The sequence below is a fragment of the Armigeres subalbatus genome, chromosome 2 (genome assembly GCF_024139115.2).
Source record: "Armigeres subalbatus isolate Guangzhou_Male chromosome 2, GZ_Asu_2, whole genome shotgun sequence".
Classification (NCBI taxonomy): domain Eukaryota; kingdom Metazoa; phylum Arthropoda; class Insecta; order Diptera; family Culicidae; genus Armigeres; species Armigeres subalbatus.
The window spans coordinates 33,998,763-34,019,044 of record NC_085140.1 but is presented as its reverse complement, the minus strand read 5'-3'; the positions used below and the strand labels follow the sequence as shown (position 1 = coordinate 34,019,044).

Here is a 20,282-nt window from a genome sequence, read left to right as displayed (position 1 = left end):
GCTTACCACCGGGTGTCGTCGTCCGCATAGGCCCGCACAGATCCGTGTGGACCAGATCTAACACTTGCGTCGACTTCCTCTCGGCTGATTTGGGAATTGGACTCCTCGCCAACTTTCCCTCCAGGCACGGCTCGCAGCATTCACGGATGCCACAGTCGGTAACGATCATACCGGTGCCTAACTTCTCCTCGCGAATTCTTCTAATCACATCCGGATGCCTATGTCCTAAACGTCGGTGCCATTGATGCTGACAATTAGTAGTGTGTCTTACCTTGAGCTTTCTTTGATGATTCCGCTAGCTTCAGCCGGTACAGACAGCCAGAGCGCTCTCCTACTACCGTCAATGAGCCGGTAGCATCACGGATCTCACATCCGTTAGCACTAAAAACGGCCGTGAAACCATTTGCGGTCAGCTTGTCCACCGAAATGAGCCCACTCGTCAACGAAGGAACATACAAAACGTCAACAAGCTTCACATCGACCGCACCACCGTTACCGTTAACACCGAGCACTGTCCCTTCACCATGGCCGGCTGTTTTCGCTATTTTCCCGTCAGCCAGGAAAACTTTCGGGCCGTTCTTCTTCTCCAGCGTCGAGAAAACACTTTCATCACACGTCATGTGACACCTAGCCCCACTGTCTATGAGCCACGACCCATGTGGAGAACTTCCGGCCATAAAGCACACACCACTGCTGTTTTTCTTCGCCTGCTTGGCACTTTGTTTTTCTTCGGACCTCTTCCGTTCTTCGTCACTTTTCTTCTGCCGCGCTAGCAAACGGCAATCTCGCTGCATGTGACCCGGCTTTCCACAATGGAAACACTTCCGCTCGTGTGCAACACCACTTTTCTTCCCCCGCATCGTCGAACTCTTCATCGCATTCACTCAACCGCCATTCTTCTCATGTCTTCGCTCATATTCGTCAAGAAGGAAATGTTCACATATACGTTAAAGCCTGGTGCTGGCAGCGGCGGGTAGGAAGCCAGCCACTGTATTTGATTCATTATTTTCGATATCTTTGCAGATACGTATTTCGACCACAACTGTGTGATCGTCTTCAGTGTCTTGTACTTGAGTCAAGTCGAGTCAAGTACAAGACACTGAAGACGACCACACAGTTGGGATCGAAATGCGTATCTGCAAAGATATCGAAAATAATTGGTGGAATTAAATGGAGAGTACTTAATTCGTCTTAGATTGTTGAGTATCTTCGTGTTAGCCTCATGATATACACTGCCGGGAAAAAACCTTTCGAAGTTCATTAACTTGCTCCTGAACTTGCCTTATGAAATTTCGCCACAAGAAAATACATTGAAAATCATAAAGTTGTCTTGTGGAGCTGGATGAACTTGAAATGAATTAAACCTATAATGAAGCATATGTTTATCTTAAATATAGGCGTAACTAGAGTCTCGGTCTAGGGGGGGCCATGGCACCAGCTGGTGGGATGTAATTTTCAAAGGCGATTTAAAGCACTGTGCGCATGGATTGCAATAGAAATTGTTCATTGAACTAACATAAAAAAAATCGCGAATAATACAATTGATTTCCAATGATGCTGTGATTGCTTCAAAACGCTGTGTCTGTGTCAACTTGTCTTCTCCATGTTACTAAATGTTACTCCATGAAACTTGAAATTTTTGAAACTCTAGATGTGGAATAAATTCCACGAAATTTTGTCATAATCAATATAAGTATTCATGCAATTCCAAAATGTATGCTATGTGCTGAAATAGTTAAGTACCGATGAACACAAATTTGGAATCCTAAAGTGTTTTTTATGAGTCATAAATTCCATGAGTCATAAAATTATGAGTCATAAATCAAATTCCAGAATAACATAGGGTTTTGTAGTTACTGACGTTAGGAAGAGGCTTTATTATGGTTTTCTGAATAGGTGAGAGATTTCTCTGCAAAAATCAAAGAGACTTGAGAAGCAACCAAATCGATTTGAATTGTGCTGCAAAAGAAATGTTTTCTGATACGAACTGGTTTCTAAATCTATTTTTTTTATCCTAAAAAACAAATTCTAACTAAAGCAGGCACAAAAGACTTTTCTGATGATCCTTATGAAATCGCCAAAAAATTAAATGGAACAAGATCTTTTGAGGATTATAAAAATATTTCTTTAATGCAATCTCTGTTGTGAGTGCGAAGGTTGCCTAAGTTTTGTCCTAATACTTTCAATGGAATGCGTTGTTGATTTTTCTGTCATTGTAACAAAGATTTTTAAGTTTTATAATTTTATATCTTTCTGTGCCAGAATTATATAGCGAGAGCAAAAAGCTCCATAGGAATTTGATCAACTGTTTTGCGGCATACCTTGCGATTAACTCGAAGATTTTCGAAGAATGGTCGTTCGAAATTTCATTGACCGGATTTGTGTACATGTGCTCATTTTTATGTAATTGCTTCAGTCGTTTTTGAAGCGGATGGTAGTTTAATAGAACAGAAATATTTATATCCTATTACAATTATGTTTTTATGTTTCTGCGACCAGGATACTAGTCAAACAAATGCAGAACAAATTTATTATTTTAAGCTAGCAACTGAATTAGAAGCGGCATTGATTTTAGCTTAAAATCGAGAAAATGTTCCCGGGGTCCAACTTAAATATTTCGATGCTTTGCTGAACAAATGGTTATAGATGTGATAACGCAACAAAAATATGTTTATAGAATTCATAATCAAAATTAAGAAATATGTAGGAAATATGTAAATGAAATAAAACTGACTAAGTTGGAATTACTTTTCAAAATTTTCGGGGGGGGGGGGCACAAGTAGCTCTGGAGGGGGCCAGGTCTCCTCCGGCCCCCCCTTATTTACGCCAATGATCTTAAAGCTACCTTAAAAGTTTGATTGGTTAGCCTTATGATATTTCATAAGTTTCGTTATGAAATACTTACTTTTCTACAAATGATTTTTTTATGTTTTCAATTGAAAATCAAATTTGAACTAAAATAAATGATCATATATTTATCTTGTAATATATAGTATTTTTGGAAACATTAATAGTATTTATTTCATTTTTTTTTTGATCTGGTAGTTGATCGGAAGCAAATCCTGTCAAGTACTCCTACGTACCGATCTTCCGCAATCGACAGATGTCTGCCCCATCGCTGTTCACAACCACCCGCTTCTCCTCCTGAACGACCGAGCGGTTCATGTTCACCCGGTAAAATCGCGCGAATCATGTCCAGTTTCAGCCTTGGAATTGAATGGAAATGAATGTCATAACAGCAAATATTTCAATTTAATTGAAAACTAATTTCCGATTTTCTACCATACACCGTATACACTTTGGGTATAGTCCCATTTTCCCGCAAAAGAGCATACTTTCAGTTTTGCTCGTAGGATTGCTACACGCTAAAAGTCATTTACATATCGCATGAATAATTTTCACACATCACGGCAATGCCCCGACAGAATCTCCATATTTGTAAATTTTTGTGTGATAGATGCACAATCGCTGTATACTGTCTGACATACGCACGCACGATACGTGTAAGTGACTTCACCTCGAGCTGACAAAGTTCCTTCGAATCGCCGTGATGGCGACTGTCTTATATGGGGGACACACTTGTGGTATTCGTACCAAAATCTTGAAATTAGTGCCATATCATTTATTGTCTTCATTAAAGATAGCCTTTAAATTATTTTCTTGTCACCTTGTACCATGGTACGAATACCACAAGTGTGTGCCCCATATTAAGAATGCATCGCAACAAATAATAATTTTCCAGAGGTTAATCCTCTTGTTTTCGATGGCGAAGCAATAAAAATGTGCGAAAATAATCATCGCACTTTGTTTTCGCCACCGACACAATTGAAAAATCCTCTGAATTAGTATGAAGAATTTGGCTTCATTCAACATCAACTTGAAAACATACAATTCTAGATTGCTTTGAGAATAGGTCGTATGTGCAAAAGAGAGATTCTCTTTGATCACGCTCTCTTTCGCTAATATATCGGCTAGTTTTGCATGTTTCGCTATAATTCCACTTCAGCATGATAGACAAAGCTATTGTCTTTGGATATCTAACAAAAAAATTGAAGTAAACTTTTGTATAGTTTCGTAATAATCGAAAGAGAATAGATCCAAAGAGAGACTCTCTTTTGCACATACGACCTATTTTTAAAGCACTCTAGAATTGTGGTTAGGTCTTATTTCCGACTAACTCTCTCACACACCCGTTTCAAATCACTCAGAGACAGAGTGAAATTGTATTGCCGTCTCTTTTTTTCCCACGGAAAAGTTACTCAATTTTCGTAAAAAGTGGAACTACTCAAAATTTGAGTATGTAGTTCCACTTTTTACGAAAAATGAGTGAGATTTCCGTGAGAAAAAAAGAGACAGCAATACAATTTCACTCAGTCTCTGAGTGATTTGAAACGGGCGTGCACTGTGTCAATTGAATATTGTCAGATTTTCAGGATATGATACACTGCGCGGCGTTTGTGATGTTCCCAAATGGGTACTTGCACAAAACTTCACGCGGCGAATGACTGTCGAAAGGTACGGCCGCGCCAAACGATACACCGTTTACACAAGTAAACGGGGTGCAGAAAGCGCGGCGGTACCTTTCCTGAAGGGTACGCCGCGTGCAATTTTGAGAAAATCAGGCAATAAATTAATCGAAAACCGTTAGCCGACAGTTTCACTAAAATATAAAATGAAACACAAAATTGTGTAAATCATTTTAAGCGTGTATGCGGTTGAATACGTTGGTCTCTCATTGAACAGGGCTAAAGTACACGCTTAAAGTCATTCACACAATTTTGTGTTTCGTTCACATGGAGATGGAACAACACATATTATGAGTAACTGCCATGTTACTCATTTTAGTGTAATTGACGGTGAACGATTTCCGATGAGTTCATTTCACACAGTGAGAGAGCGGTCGGAAAACGGACCTAACCTCAATTATATTTTTTCGTGTAAATTGAAAATTATCGCAACATTTTTATACTATTTCAGAGGAGTCCCCATTTGTTTCGATATGACCAAACTAAAGTGCGATGTTTATAGTCGCACATTTCAGTTGTATCGTATCGAAACATAACGAAAATCCACAGAAAAAGTCATTTTCGTTGCGGTGCATGCCGGAAACAACCGCCATCATTGCGGTCAAAATGGACTTGACAGTTCGAAGCAAAGTTTCTTACACATTTTAAAATAATAAAAGACATTACACAGCGGCTGTGCATGTCTTACACATAATTTTCACACAGATTGCTATTCTCTCGTGTCATCGTCGTCATGTGTGAAAATTATTCATGCGGTGTGTAATTTACTTTAAGCGTGTAGCTCTTCGGGCTCAGAGAGAAAGATGCGAGCCTTCACGCTTAATACTAAGGACACACCTGTGGTACTTGTACCATGGTACAAGAGGACAAGAAAATTATTCCAAGACTATCTTTAATTAAGACAATAATCGGTACGGTACTCATTTCAAGATTCTTGTACCATGGTACTTATACCACCAGTGTGTCATTAGTATACACTGAAAATATTCCACACGATTGAATCATGTTCTTTTCCACGAGGATCTAACGTGTTTCAACAGTTTTCATTTTCATCTATAAACCACGTTAAGTTGACAAGAAATAAACTTGATTTATTACTACTTGGAAAAACTGTTCATTATAACGTGTTTTAAACATGATTCTATGTAGCTGTCATATTGGTGATGACACGAACATGGCGGCTATCAAATGTTCCTGTTGTGAGTCAAGATTTTTTGAGAGTTGCAACTATTCAATACCTAATTCGAGATTGCAATTCATTGTATTATATTCAAAATGGTAAGTACATACTAGAAATCTATTCTAAAATCGAATAATTAATAATTCCTACTTTTTAGATGAATAGTACACCGCCACCACTACCCATCAGGCAGAATTAATCCATAGGCAGGAGAAAGTCTGGAAATCTTTGTCACGGAACCATCAACCACCAGGGATAGTCCATTTAATATACATATTATTATTAATTCTATTAATTATGTACGTCAAAAAGGGTATAATAAATTTGCTAATCAGCCAAATGTATTTCTTTATGATTATTTAAAATGGTAAGAATACACGACATTAATTTCGACGTAATGCTACGACAGCATTCCTTTGCAATCTAACGTGTTTTCATTTCAATTCTTAGTGTTTGTCGATTGTATCGAACGATTCATGCTTTGACAATTGGGACTGGATTTACACGTTATTTTGCCATGTTTCTCAATTAGTGAAAATTCACATGTGAAACCATTAGCATGAGCGTGTAAAATATTGTCAGTGTAAGTAATTTACACACCGCATGAATAATTTTCACACATGACGACGATGACACGAGAGAATAGCAATCTGTGTGAAAATTATGTGTAAGACATGCACAGCCGCTGTGTAATGTCTTTTATTATTTTAAAATGTAAGAAACTTTGCTTCGAACTGTCAAGTCCATTTTGACCGCAATGATGGCGGTTGTTTCCGGCATGCACCGCAACGAAAATGACTTTTCTGTGGATTTTCGTTATGTTTCGATACGATACAACTAAAATGTGCGACTATAAACATCGCACTTTAGTTTGGTCATATCGAAACAAATGGGGACTCCTCTGAAATAGTATAAAAATGTTGCGATAATTTTCAATTTACATGAAAAAATATAATTGAGGTTAGGTCCGTTTTCCGACCTCTCTCTCACTGTGTGAAATGAACTCTCGCTTAACTTTTCAAAAGGTCCTAAGTAACATTTTTTTCATGAATTAATTTGAATAGCGCAATCAACAGATCAACATGAAAGCTACCCGGATAAAAATATCATTAAAATATCATACATTTTATTGTTACAACACCATTTAAAACATAATTTTTACCATTGAATATAATGGAATTTTGACAATAAAATCACATGAGAAATAATGGTTTTCCACGATAAAATGAATGGTAAATGGGACTTTTACATTAAAAAAGGGGGGTGGTTATGTACCTTTACAATAAAAAATCGAAAATTTTCCATACAAAATTCGGAGCAAAACAATTGATTTTACGGTACTTCAATGGGATGGTTTCGAGCGACAAAACAATAGAAAACATTGTGATTTAAATGTTTTCAATTTCTGTTTCTTTTGTTTTACAATAGAAATACAACAGGATTTAGAATACATTATACTCCAATATTACAATAAAAATACAATACAATTAATTGTTTTACAAATTATTTTATTTTCACTACTTCCAAAGTTAAGTGGGTTGCCTGTATCTGGAGAAAAATCCAACATCGGTTTAAAAAGCGTACTAACTTTGTTCCGAATAGACAATACATATAGATATAAACCTGTGAAAAATGTAAATTATAAAAGAATGTCAGTTTTATTAGAAAAAATACGTCGAGAAGAAAATAAAAAATTACCTGCATCAGTTCTTATTATCCCGTTGGTGAGATTGGCCAATGGTAGCCACTGAACGATCTTGAATCAGTGACCAGCAAGCAGCAGTATTTTATTTATCATAAGCTTCATTTCTGTAAAGGAACAAGGATACATGTTACCAGGCATGTCATCAGGTATTATGATAATAAGATTTTCATTTATTTTTTGTTCGGGATGAACCGCTGCGTTCATTATGTACATTGAACTTTTGTAGTACATATAAGATTACACTCCAAATAATCTAAACGTTGTTTCCACCTGAATTTTCAGGTACATTTTACGTGCACACGTAGCTGCAAATGCTTCAGAAAATTCAGGTGAAACTTACGTGTCCGGTGAATTCTATTCAAAACTCAGGTAGAACTTACCTGATTTTCACGTAGAATGAAATTTCTATCGGAAAATCAGGTAAAAGTTACGTGAATTTCAGGTGGAAAAAATCTACGTATTTTTTCAGGTGGAAAGAACGTGCAGATTTTTTTGGGTGTACGATTACCGGTGGTGAGTATAAACCGTTTGTCAGCGCAGTATCATTACTTGACACTTTACACTAAAACAGTAGCGCAGCTGACAGGTGACCAAATTGACCAAATAACAGCGCTACTATTTGATGAACTATCAAACGTCGAACGTCACCGATACGGAATGCAGCCACAAAAATGATAACCGAAAATACCGAAAATAGTGACCGATGCGAAAAAGTGACTAATCTAAAATGACAGTACAGTGAGGGTGATCAAAATACTCGCGCCCAGTACATAATAATGCTCTAACGCGCTTCAACACTTCACTTACTTACCACGGTATAGAAGCCATAGTGATCTACCGCTTGCCCTGCACCAGAAACTGTAATGCAAAAGACACTTTCTGCACCATACAGTTTCATTATTTTCATCTCTTCACTAATTATAAACAAAACTGTACACGTTCAAATGAATCCACCCATTCTCCGAGTAAAATGATAAGCAAAAGTTTTGTTCCTTTCATTTTTTTGAAATCAAATTTGTATTGCATAACATTTCTAGACCTGCAACAAGACCTGCAATATGAAAATATATACTTGAGAATCGGTATAACGTTTTTATTTATTTAACAAACAAAGCTATTGTAATTTTATCCAGCATTTTACGTGCGGTAATGGCCGCCATAATTGAACTCACTTTTTGGTAGGATGCATTTGATTTGACGTTTGGCTTGTGTCGTATGACACCGCAGCGATCATCATCATCATGAATTCATCATTATGATGATGAAAACTTATCGTTTTTGTGTCATACGACACAAGCCAGACTTCAAACTGTTTCCATCCTACCAAAAACTGAGTTGGATTGTGGCGGCCATTAGCGCTCGTAAAATGCTGGATAGTTTTCAATTGTTATTTCATCAATATAATAAATCCATGAAATATTTCAAAATTATATTAATTCAATAACATTAGACGGATTTCCAGATCATCCAAACCGAATACTTTTAAAATTTGTTTAGTTTTTGGATGAGCAATACTAAACATAAGCGAACAATAAAAATATCATAGAATGTATCGGAAACATTTAAATATATTGTTATTTTAATGTACGTACAATAAAGATCTTTTACAACCGTGAACATTTTACAATAAGCATACAATAGTTTGTATTGTTTGCCACACAATCTATTGTATTTCAATGGGTTATGTCATACAAATTACTGTAAATTTTTATCCGGGTATTGATTGCAGTATTCAAATTAATTCATGAAAAAAATGTTACTTAGGTCCTTTTGAAAAGTTAAGCGAGAACTCATCGGAAATCGTTCACCGTCAATTACACTAAAATGAGTAACATGGCAGTTACTCATAATATGTGTTGTTCCAGGTTAGGCCCGTTTTGTGTGAACGAAACACAAAATTGTGTGAATGACTTTAAGCGTGTTGCTGAGTTGAGTGCTGAGAGATGTTTCGCGGAGCTCAGTTTTGGTGTCGCGCCGTCATCATTCATTCATCGCGTAGCAGTGAGCGAAAACGGTGGGAAGTGTTTTGTGTTGCTGTTGCTGCTGCTGAAAGAAGCATAAACAAAAAGTGCATTATTTTGAAAGCGGTCTCTAGTTTAGTGGGTTTACTAGCGCGTTGTGATTCCCTAAAGAAACAGTTCGAAAAATGCAGTCGCATAGCAAGAAACGGGTTTGCTATTACTACGACAGTGAGTAGACAGTTTGTGGTTTCAAATAATGGAAACGGGCGTTTATGAAAGGAATTTTTGCTTGGGTTTATTTCATTATAGAATTGAAAATATCAACGAACTTCATACTTCTCGCTTTTAGCATATGATGTTGAGCAGTTTGTGATTAATAGTAACCAAAATTAAATTTCAGAACCCGAATAAATTCGTTTTGTAAATTTATAGTCACTGTCCCTAGCAGTCACTTTCCTAAGATGGCCGACCGTACAATCAACACGCGATGTTCGTATGAAGCACCATCCGTTGTAGTGATGGATGAAGTGTCGTGGGACGGATGAGCGACGCAAAAAGTACGGTCGCCTGAGAAGTGAGAATCACATACCGCAAAGGCGACAGTGTTGCTAGTTTAGCGTTTTCTTTTAAAATTTCTTAGCATGTTCCGCAAATTGTAAATTATGCTTTCTTTGAAATTGTAATATTTTTTTTACTGCTTCGTTGTTACACATTTTCTGTTACAACTCAACAACAATTCTGGTGGTGATGGTACATTTTTTACATGCATTTGGAAATTCCGACTGTTTAAATAGCACTTCATGGAGATATATCCCAAAGTTTCCACTAATTCTCGTTTCATTAATTCACTAATATGCATTTCCGCTCTAAAACACATATTTAAACTTGGGAAAAAATGTTTTGTCATTACCTAAGGAAAGCAATGACTGATTTTGCCAATTTTCAATAGGATAAAATGGAACGGTTCCCCGAGGGGTTTTCGAAAAAAAAAATCATAATTTGAGACTCCTTTCCTCCCCATCACTAACACTTTTCGTATGGAATGGACGGAATAAATTGTACAGTGTACAGCGTTACGTTATTTCTAAAAATTCTTCTGTCGAATATATCTGGCATTTTACAGAAATATTCGACAGTTGCTTCCAATGTTTTATTTAGTAGTTTTTGTTTTAACGCTTACTTGGCCCGATAATATGTGAAAACTAAACGGTTATCGTTCCCAATAAAAATTACAATTAAAATAACAGAGGAAGGAATAATCATTATGCAAAATAATCAATTGACATCACTTCTGGTACTCAGCGGTGATTCGCCTTCCAACGAGAAGATTCCGCACCATCCAAAACCCAGACCTCGCATTGCAATGAATTCGTTCCACATGCGAAAGCCGCCAAGTGCTCGCTAGGGGACAGTGACCGTAATTTTGTCGGATTGATCCGTGATGTGAATTTTGCTTCATATCGTCTTTTTTCCTTTTGTATGCCTTCCTTTCCGCGAAGATACTTACCTGGCGGAGTGCTACCTGTCTTGTATTTAGCTGCGCGCTTTCGCACGTTATTATCAACAACTTAAGCTAATCGCTCGTTTCTCCGCCAGGTGACATCGGCAACTACTACTATGGCCAGGGACATCCGATGAAGCCGCACCGCATACGTATGACGCACAACCTGCTGCTCAATTATGGTCTCTACCGGAAGATGGAAATCTATGTAAGTCATGTGTTTAGCTGGTGGTCCCTAAAAAGAACGGATCTTTTGAAATGTGACGTCACAAGTGTTGCACGACATGGAAAACGTTGCAATAAATTCTGATTGACGATTAAAGGTTGCATGAAGAAGAAGAAGTCGAAGGATGATATTTGAAAAATATTGCATTGGGAAGCATACGGGAAGTTTTTTAAAACTCTTCTCAAAAATTCTAGGAGCAATTTAATTAAAAACGGTTAGCAGTACGGGGTTGGACTTTCCTTCTACTGCATAATAAACGCAATTTTTCGATTTTAAATTTTATTTTATGATATCATACTTGATACACAGTATAAGAAAAGTCCAACCCCGTACTGCATTCCGTTTTTAATTAAATTGCTTCTAGAATTTTTGAGAAGAGTTTGAAAAATTTTTCCGTATGCTTCCCCGGGCAAAATTTTTCTAATATCATCCTTCGACTTCTTCTTCTTCATGCAACCTTTAATCGCCAATACAGTTCAAATGTTGCACCATATGCTTCAGAAGAATGGTTTAGTGATCTAATCACTATTTCGAATAGAAGAAGAGTCCTACCCGTAGAAAAACATTTACTCTTTTGGCGCTTTGATGTTGCATGAAGAAGAAGAAGCAGAAAGATGATAATCGAAAAAATCTCCACGGGAAACCATACGAAGAAGTTTTTAAAACTCTTCTCAAAAATTCTAAAAGCAATTTAATTAAAAACGGTAAGCAGTACGGGGTTGGACTTTTCTTATACTGTGTATTAAGTGTAATATCACAAAATAAAATTTCGAATAGAAATATTGTGTTTATTATACAGTAGAAAAAAGTCCAACCCCGTACTGCTTACCGTTTTTAATAAAATTGCTTCTAGAATTTTTGAGAAGAGTTTTAAAAACTTCTTCGTATGGTTTCCCGTGGAGATTTTTTCGATTATCATCTTTCTGCTTCTTCTTCTTCATGTAACATCAAAGCGCCATTAATGGGTTTCTTTTTCTTTGCTATCTCTTTCCCGTTGCAAGAAAATCTACCCATTTTTAGAGAATAAGTTGATCTACTAATTTAAATAATTGAATCCACTTATTCTCCCAAAATGGGTATTTTTTTCAACGGAGAAAACGAGATAGCAGAGAAAAACTATCTATATTAAAGAGTGAACAATGTTCTCTGTGTAGGTTGTTGGTTGAATTTTAATACAAGGTGCGTCTGTTTTCTGTGTCATGTGTTTCACGTTGTGCCAAACGCAAACTTTTCATAGTATCAAATCCAAAACTTTTTGCTTATAATACGTCTTAATTTCTCTAATTATTATTCTATTTAGATTGATAAGCGTATTTCGATCTTTGATAGTATACAAAAGACAATGAAATGATTCTCACAAAATTTGGTTGCACAATATTGTTTATATTTTCTATATTTTCCCTCTTTTGACTTGCTTTTGGTTTGTATTCGGTCCGACAGACAATTTGTAATTTATTAGTGTTAAAGAAAACCTATAGCCACAACTTTTTTTTTTTCGAGTCGAGGATGAAACAATCATTAAGCATTACAATTGGAAAAATGTTGTCTTACACTTATTTTTGCAAATAGTGTTGGACAACATACGACATATTTGTCTAAACTATTTATACACTAAATACAGTAAGTTCGTTAAATTCCAGAGACCACACAAAGCCACTGCCGACGAAATGACGAAGTTCCACTCGGATGACTACATTCGGTTCCTGCGTTCGATCCGTCCTGACAACATGTCCGAGTACAACAAACAGATGCAGAGATGTATGACACCAGATATACAATTTTATCTTAATATATGATAAATTAATACCCGATATTTGCTATTCCAGTTAACGTCGGCGAGGATTGTCCGGTGTTTGACGGACTGTACGAATTCTGTCAGCTGTCGGCCGGTGGATCGGTGGCAGCTGCCGTGAAGCTCAATAAACAGGCATCGGAAATTTGCATAAACTGGGGCGGTGGATTGCATCACGCGAAAAAATCCGAAGCTTCCGGATTCTGCTACGTGAACGACATCGTGTTAGGTATTTTAGAACTTCTGAAGTACCACCAGCGGGTGCTGTATATCGATATCGATGTGCATCATGGGGACGGCGTGGAGGAGGCGTTCTACACCACGGACCGCGTGATGACGGTGAGCTTCCACAAATACGGAGAGTACTTCCCAGGAACGGGTGACCTGAGGGACATCGGAGCCGGGCGGGGCAAGTACTACGCCGTGAATATTCCGCTGAGGGACGGAATGGACGACGAGTCGTACGAGTCGATCTTTGTGCCGATCATTTCGAAGGTGAGTGGAGTATGCGTATATTTTTTTGGTAACAAGGTTTCCCCTTATTTTAAAGTGTAAGCAGTTTTTGGCAAAGCAAATTGCAGTTTTTTAGAAATGCCACGTGGTCGTGACTGTGTGGCTCCTAATGGCTGCAGCGAAATGCGATGACAGCAGCTCTCCTTCGGTGCGTGTGCACGCCACGGAGATCGGACGAGAAGAGACCGAGTCATGGCTTGCTGCTCACCGATTGACACACTGAGGTGGTAATATATAATCACACGCTGATGGTAACTTACTCAAACCCCACAGTAACGTGCATCCCTGAAATATATTCCGATTTCGATCTCTATTGGGAGTGGTGCATAAGTCGTTTGCTGGTTTTTAAAGAAACTACCTACATAGTATTCTGGCATCTCGGGGATTGAGTAATGAAACGATCTTTCCGTTGGTTGTAGACTAGAACGTTACCCCTCATAGTACTCATGTAATGATTCCACCCATCTACTGATTCACTCAAGAGTTGGTTTTCATTGACCCGATTCTGAACATCGATAAAACCACTTCAGAGCTGGATTCTGCTGACCCACTAGGTTCAGTGGAATCGTTACTCCAGAGTTCGATCCGAATCAACCAAACTCATTCCAAAATGGCGAGGAACCATCAACCATCGTATTTGAGTTAGATTTTCTTAACCCTTAAGTAGCGACAGTCTCCAGAAGCCTTGCGAGCAAAGACGTAGGATTGCCAATCCGGAGATGGCGAGTTCGTTTCTCGATCCGGTCTAGGATGTTTTCGGGTGATAAACATTCTCGACTCCCTGGGTATAGTTTATCCATTGTACTTGCCACACTAATAGAATACTGACCATTTTGAAAAGTAGGCCAAGTTCCAGTTGGAATGTAGAGCCATTGAAGAAGAATTAGAAGAATAATTAGCGACAGATTGGTTGGCGTAACTAGCAATGGTGCCTAGGGTGGGCTATAGCCCCTTCATCTATTTTCTCCATTTTGAGCTTCTTTCAAACATTCTTGAACATTTTACCACCTCATTAAGTAATCCAAGTTCAACCAAGTCAACTGCAGATCAATCACACTCATCAATATTCTCTTTTCTTAAGCACGTGCTGTCTGTTGTAGCCCACAGTATCGAAGTGTGTTGCTAGAAATTGATAGCGTTTGGCTATAGCATCTACAGGGGATGTCCAAAATAACTGCAGGGCTGTTACAACAGTCGCGGATTTCACGAATTTCTCGGATTTACCCTTCCAGTCGCAAAAATCGCAGTTTCGTCAAACATTGTCGCGAAAATCGCGGATTTATAATTACACTCTCGCGAAAATCGCGATTTCCTGAATTTAATTTTAGGATAAATGCAATGTCAATTATTTGGGGGTTTGCAAAATAAGCAATCCGTCAAAGATCCAAACACATGGTATTCGAAAATGGATATTGGTTTTAGGTGAACGCATAGAAAGTCTGTCGAATTATCAGATCGATCATATTGCATTTATAGATACCCGAAATGGCGAGAACTATTTACTGCTTAGAACTTTTGTGCCACTAATTCCGGAATTACAATTATGATTACTTGCGTTGCATAGAGGGTCGACGCAAGTCGGATCAAACGCATTAATATTCACACCTGCAACTGCCGGGACGGAACTGATAGCTGATCGAACTGTCTTTGTTTATCAGAACGATTCCTTTCGCGAGCTAAGCTTGGGTCCCGACATTAGCAAGGTACATATAGCAATTTTAATTAAGAGAAAGGTTGGACCAGAAATGTCGCCTTGTAAGGGTTTCGCCAGTTATTTTGAATTAAAATTGGCACAATAAAATTATTGTAAGGATAAAATTTGGTAGAGAAAAAACACAAAAACACAAATAAAATAGACACGGTTCCGGCTTCTCCGCGAGGACTGGAATCCTGGGGTTCCTGCCGCTTTGTATGACTACTTATCCAAGGGTGGGAATCTGGGGCCTCATTGCGCATCTTCTTTCGACAGCGCTTTCGTATGACAGTTTGCAAGGTTTGCTCGTTTCGAGTTGAGGCGCGCAATGCCACCCTGGTTCATCTGCATCCTCGAATGTCTCGCAGTAATCTTTTCTTTGCGCACTGTTCTCCGGTGTGGTGTGTTAACTTGCTGCTGAAGGATTGAGGTCTAGGTTGGGATGGTTGGGGCGATATTCAGAATTCCGAATATTGAACGATAAATAGGTTTTGTTTTCATTGTCCGACCATCAGTTGCGTCCAGTTTTGTACCGTGTTTAATGACTCCCACAATTACAGGCAGCCCATTTAAATCATTCAGTATTCGTCCTTTGTTTTATTATGTATTCCAATTACTTTTAGGTAGGGTAATTTTTTCAGTTCCATGCGTTTTGCTCCATTACCTGTGCTTTCAAATTTCTCGCTGGTCCTATATCCATTGAGAGTTTATTCGTGATTACTTAGTTGCAACAAACTGTCTGACTGACTTGAGCCTTTAGACTCCAAAAGAAACCTACGATGGATAGCACATACGGCGTTGTAATGCTCACTATAGATGGCTAATCGCTAGCTCCTGACAAGTCTCTTCTTCGTTTGAAAAATTACTCACTTACAAACTAGTTTGCACATGTGGTGGCAGAATCTAAATAGTTACCCAGCTTCACTGCAATATAGATTCATTAAATCTTACGTACCCAATCAATCCTGGACCAATTGCTAAAGGCGCACTGTAGTTAAGTACCCTCAGGTCCACTTCAATTGCAAACCGCCATCGTGTACGCGACCTGCCATGAAGCCTACGGCCCTTTTTGGAATCTACCGTCGGCGGGGTGACAATGGGTCAAATGGGGGTGAGAATGGGTCACTGTTTCAACCACTAAGAATGCTTGTAGAATAGTTAAAATGTATCTGAGGGCAAGGAGACTAAATTATAAGACCTTTTGAACGATTTTGCTCTACGACCTCCAGACTGCCGGTGAGAGCGATGACTCATTCTGAACCCCAGACCCGTTGTCATACCCGATGGTGGTATAGTGCATGGTACTTCGCTTGATGCTCTTCCGGCAAATGAACAACGTGTCGAGTCTGCCGTGCTGTATAAGCTTAGCGCAATATCCATCCATTATCTCATACGTAGGGGTAATGACAACATTTTTCAAATCATGAACATAATTCAAGTTTTTAAAAAAATCGCAGTCCTTAGAACCGTTTCTGTCCGCCACTGGTATCATTTCGCCTAAGTGCTTTTTAATCAGATTCGTCAAGCTTTGTTCGGGCCCCTGCAGAGCTCTGTCGCTTGCTTTTGAAGAAATTGGTCTTATTATTAGTTAGGACATTGATGGATTGATGGAAGTACACAATGCAATGACTGATCAATAAATAATCTGATCAATAAAAAATTGATGCGTCTATGCCCTTGTAAAACGTAGAGTTTAGATGAAAACTATATTGCGTACTAAAAAGTATAATTCAATCTCATCATAACACGATTGCTGTTGGAGCGACAAGACGTTTTTGTCTGCAGTTTTTAATTTGTTTGGCATGGCTGTTATTTTATCTTGTATCGTCGGTTTTGTTCGTTACGTTTAATCTCTTCGGTCAAAGTTTTGTTATATCGTAATAGTTCCGTGGTGCGCTACCAGGGTTTTCGTAACCAGAGGACAGATAAAGGACAGGACACCAAGCAAGCGTCAGTTCAGTGACCGGTGTTGACCTCGGGTCCAATATGCGAGCGTGGCAAAGTGTCGAGTGAAAAACTACTCATACTCACCTCCCACGGTGGAGCTATAAGCATTTACTAATTATCGACTGCGAGCGGTAAGTGGCGCCAGTGTGGAAGTTGAGAAACGAACAGAGTGCAACGAGCGGACAATCAAGAGCATCGGCAGTTTTTCGACTTCGGGAAGAGAGATTTTTAGTGACTGTGGGATTAGCGAAAGAGAAGTGAGTGAAAGAAAGCGGAGGAAAAGAGAACCTGATTGTCGTGTAGGCACCGTAGCGGCTGTCTTCATGGCAGCAATGGCAGTGACGGAGTCCCTCTGGCTGAAGGACCCCCTTCCAGGAGGAGCCAGATTGATCGACGGCAGTTATACTGGTCCAACCCTTCCTTCTTATATGGATGTCGCCAATACCCATGGTACCCTATATGTTTTGAGAATGTCAGTGGTAAGCGGTTCTTTACCGAATTCACCCTTCCTGATTCGTAAGTCTGTACAGCAACACGTCAACGGAAAGATAAATGGAGCGTTCCCTGAACCCCAAGGGACCTTCTATGTGCTCAAAGTCCGTAGCATCAGACAGTGTACCTCCCTGCTCCAGATGAAAGAATTGATGGATGGTACCAAGGTATCCGTTATTGAACATCCGAACCTCAACGTAACACGATGTGTCGTCAGTTGCCGGGATGCCGTCAGTATATCCGAGAATGAACTGCTGGAAGAGCTGAAAATCCAGGGTGTAAAAGAGGTACGAAGAATAACTAGGAAGAACGAATCGAACAGAGAAAACACGCCAACTATCGTAATTACGGTTCGTGGAACTGTCTTGCCCACATTGACTTTGGGTACATTCGCTGCCGAACACGGCCTTTATACCCAACCCCAATGCAATGCTTTAATTGCTGGGCCTTCGGGCATACGGGTAAAAGGTGCCAGGCCACACAACCAATGTGGTAAATGTTCGAGATCGCACGTCATTGCCGGAGACAAGAGTTGTCAGAACGAGTTAAGTTAAATTTGTAAGTTCTGTTCAAAATGCCAAGCCACCGATAATGCCCTCTCCGAAAGATCCTGTCCGGTTTACAAAACCGATAACAAAATTCAACAGGTGAGAGTCGACCAAGGACTCTCATATCCTGCAGCCAAACGTGTCTATGAGGCCAGGAACGGACCCAAAACCTTCGTCAATGTTCTTCAAGCAGGTAACGATGAACAACTGAATGACCAAATGAACAACCGGATCGATCAGTTAATATTCCAGCTAAAACAAAAGGATGAGATCATCGACAGTCTACGTAATTCGAATTGTCAGACCGAAAATTAAAAATCGCAACGGAGAACTACGAAAAATCAAGAAATTGAGGATCTGCGAACATTAGTTACGCAACAAACGGCTCAATTAGCAGATTTAACACACCTAGTAAATAGCTTTCTTCCGGCTGTGATGCCAGCCCAATCCGTTTGCGTTGCTCCCGAGTTTGACGTCACCCAAACCTCAGAGAAAAAGTCTACGGGGCGTCTCGTGGACTTTTGCTACACCTGTTCTACCATGCTGATAAAAAATATTCATCAAGCTGAGTGGTTTCGAATGAAAGTTGTGCATTTAATCTAATATTACAACCTTTTCTTGTACAACTTAACCAAATATTAGAAAAAAAAACAATTTAAATAGAAAGGATTTACAAAACAATAAATAGCTTATTTATCTCTTTTGTTACAAAAACGTTTTAAATTTAGATGCACTTAAAATTTTAAACTCTCGCAAATCGTCTTAAATCTAACTTGGTAACAGTTGGCAATAACTGGATTCATTTATTTAGTCTACATCTATACAGATAACACTGAATCAACAATTTGACGCCACAATACACGGTTCGAGGCCGCATCTCTCCATCCTCGAATACGCCCCACGCTCGCCAAGTCGTTCTGCACCTGGTCTGCCCATCTCGCTCGCTGCGCTCCACGTCGTCTCGTACCTGCCGGATCGGAAGCGAACACCATCTTTGCAGGGTTGCTGTCCGGCATTCTTGCAACATGTCCTGCCCATCGTACCCTTCCGGCTTTAGCTACCTTCTGGATACTGGGTTCGCCGTAGAGTTGGGCGAGCTTATGGTTCATTCTTCGCCGCCACACACCGTCTTCTTGCACACCGCCAAAGATGGTCCTAAGCACCCGTCTCTCGAATACTCCGAGTGCTTGCAAGTCCTCCTCGAGCATTGTCCATGTTTCATGTCCGTAGAGGACTACCGGTCTTATTAACGTCTTGTACATGACACATTTGGTGCGGTGGCGAATCTTTTTCGACCGCAGTTTCTTCTGGAGCCCGTAATAGGCCCGACTTCCACAGATGATGCGCCTTCGTATTTCACGACTAACGTTGTTGTCAGCCGTTAGCAAGGATCCGAGGTAGACGAATTCCTCGACCACCTCGAAGGTATCCCCGTCTATCGTAACACTGCTTCCCAGGCGGACCCTGTCGCGCTCGGTTCCACCCACAAGCATGTACTTTGTCTTTGACGCATTCACCACCAGTCCAACTTTTGTTGCTTCACGTTTCAGGCGGGTGTACAGTTCTGCCACCTTTGCAAATGTTCGGCCGACAATGTCCATGTCATCCGCGAAGCAAATAAATTGACTGGATCTGTTGAAAATCGTTCCCCGGCTGTTACACCCGGCTCTCCGCATGACACCTTCTAGCGCAATGTTGAACAACAGGCACGAAAGTCCATCACCTTGTCTTAGTCCCCGGCGCGATTCGAACGAACTGGAGTGTTCGCCCGAGATCTTCACACAGTTTTGCACACCATCCACCGTTGCTTTGATCAGTCTGGTAAGCTTTCCAGGGAAGCTGTTCTCGTCCATAATTTTCCATAGCTCTACGCGGTCTATACTGTCGTATACCGCCTTGAAATCAACGAACAGATGGTGCGTTGGGACCTGGTATTCACGGCATTTTTGAAGGATTTGCCGTACAGTAAAGATCTGGTCCGTTGTCGAGCGGCCGTCAACGAAGCCGGCTTGATAACTTCCCACGAACTCGTTCACTAATGGTGACAGACGACGGAAGATGATCTGGGATATCACTTTGTAGGCGGCATTAAGGATGGTGATCGCTCGAAAGTTCTCACACTCCAGTTTGTCGCCTTTCTTGTAGATGGGGCATATAACCCCTTCCTTCCACTCCTCCGGTAGCTGTTCGTTTTCCCA

General features: G+C 39.7%; 1 protein-coding gene across 1 annotated transcript in view; it reads left to right on the top strand.

The window, feature by feature from the left end:
- The first annotated feature begins 9,392 nt into the window (after nt 1–9,392).
- Nucleotides 9,393–20,282, top strand: part of LOC134218436 (histone deacetylase HDAC1) — a 40,443-nt gene continuing 29,553 nt past the window's right edge. The window contains exons 1-4 of the mRNA XM_062697422.1: nt 9,393–9,600; nt 10,969–11,081; nt 12,740–12,857; nt 12,926–13,386. Coding sequence (XP_062553406.1) covers nt 9,558–9,600; nt 10,969–11,081; nt 12,740–12,857; nt 12,926–13,386 — 735 coding nt within the window. The 5' untranslated portion in view covers nt 9,393–9,557. The remainder of the gene's footprint in view (nt 9,601–10,968; nt 11,082–12,739; nt 12,858–12,925; nt 13,387–20,282) is intronic.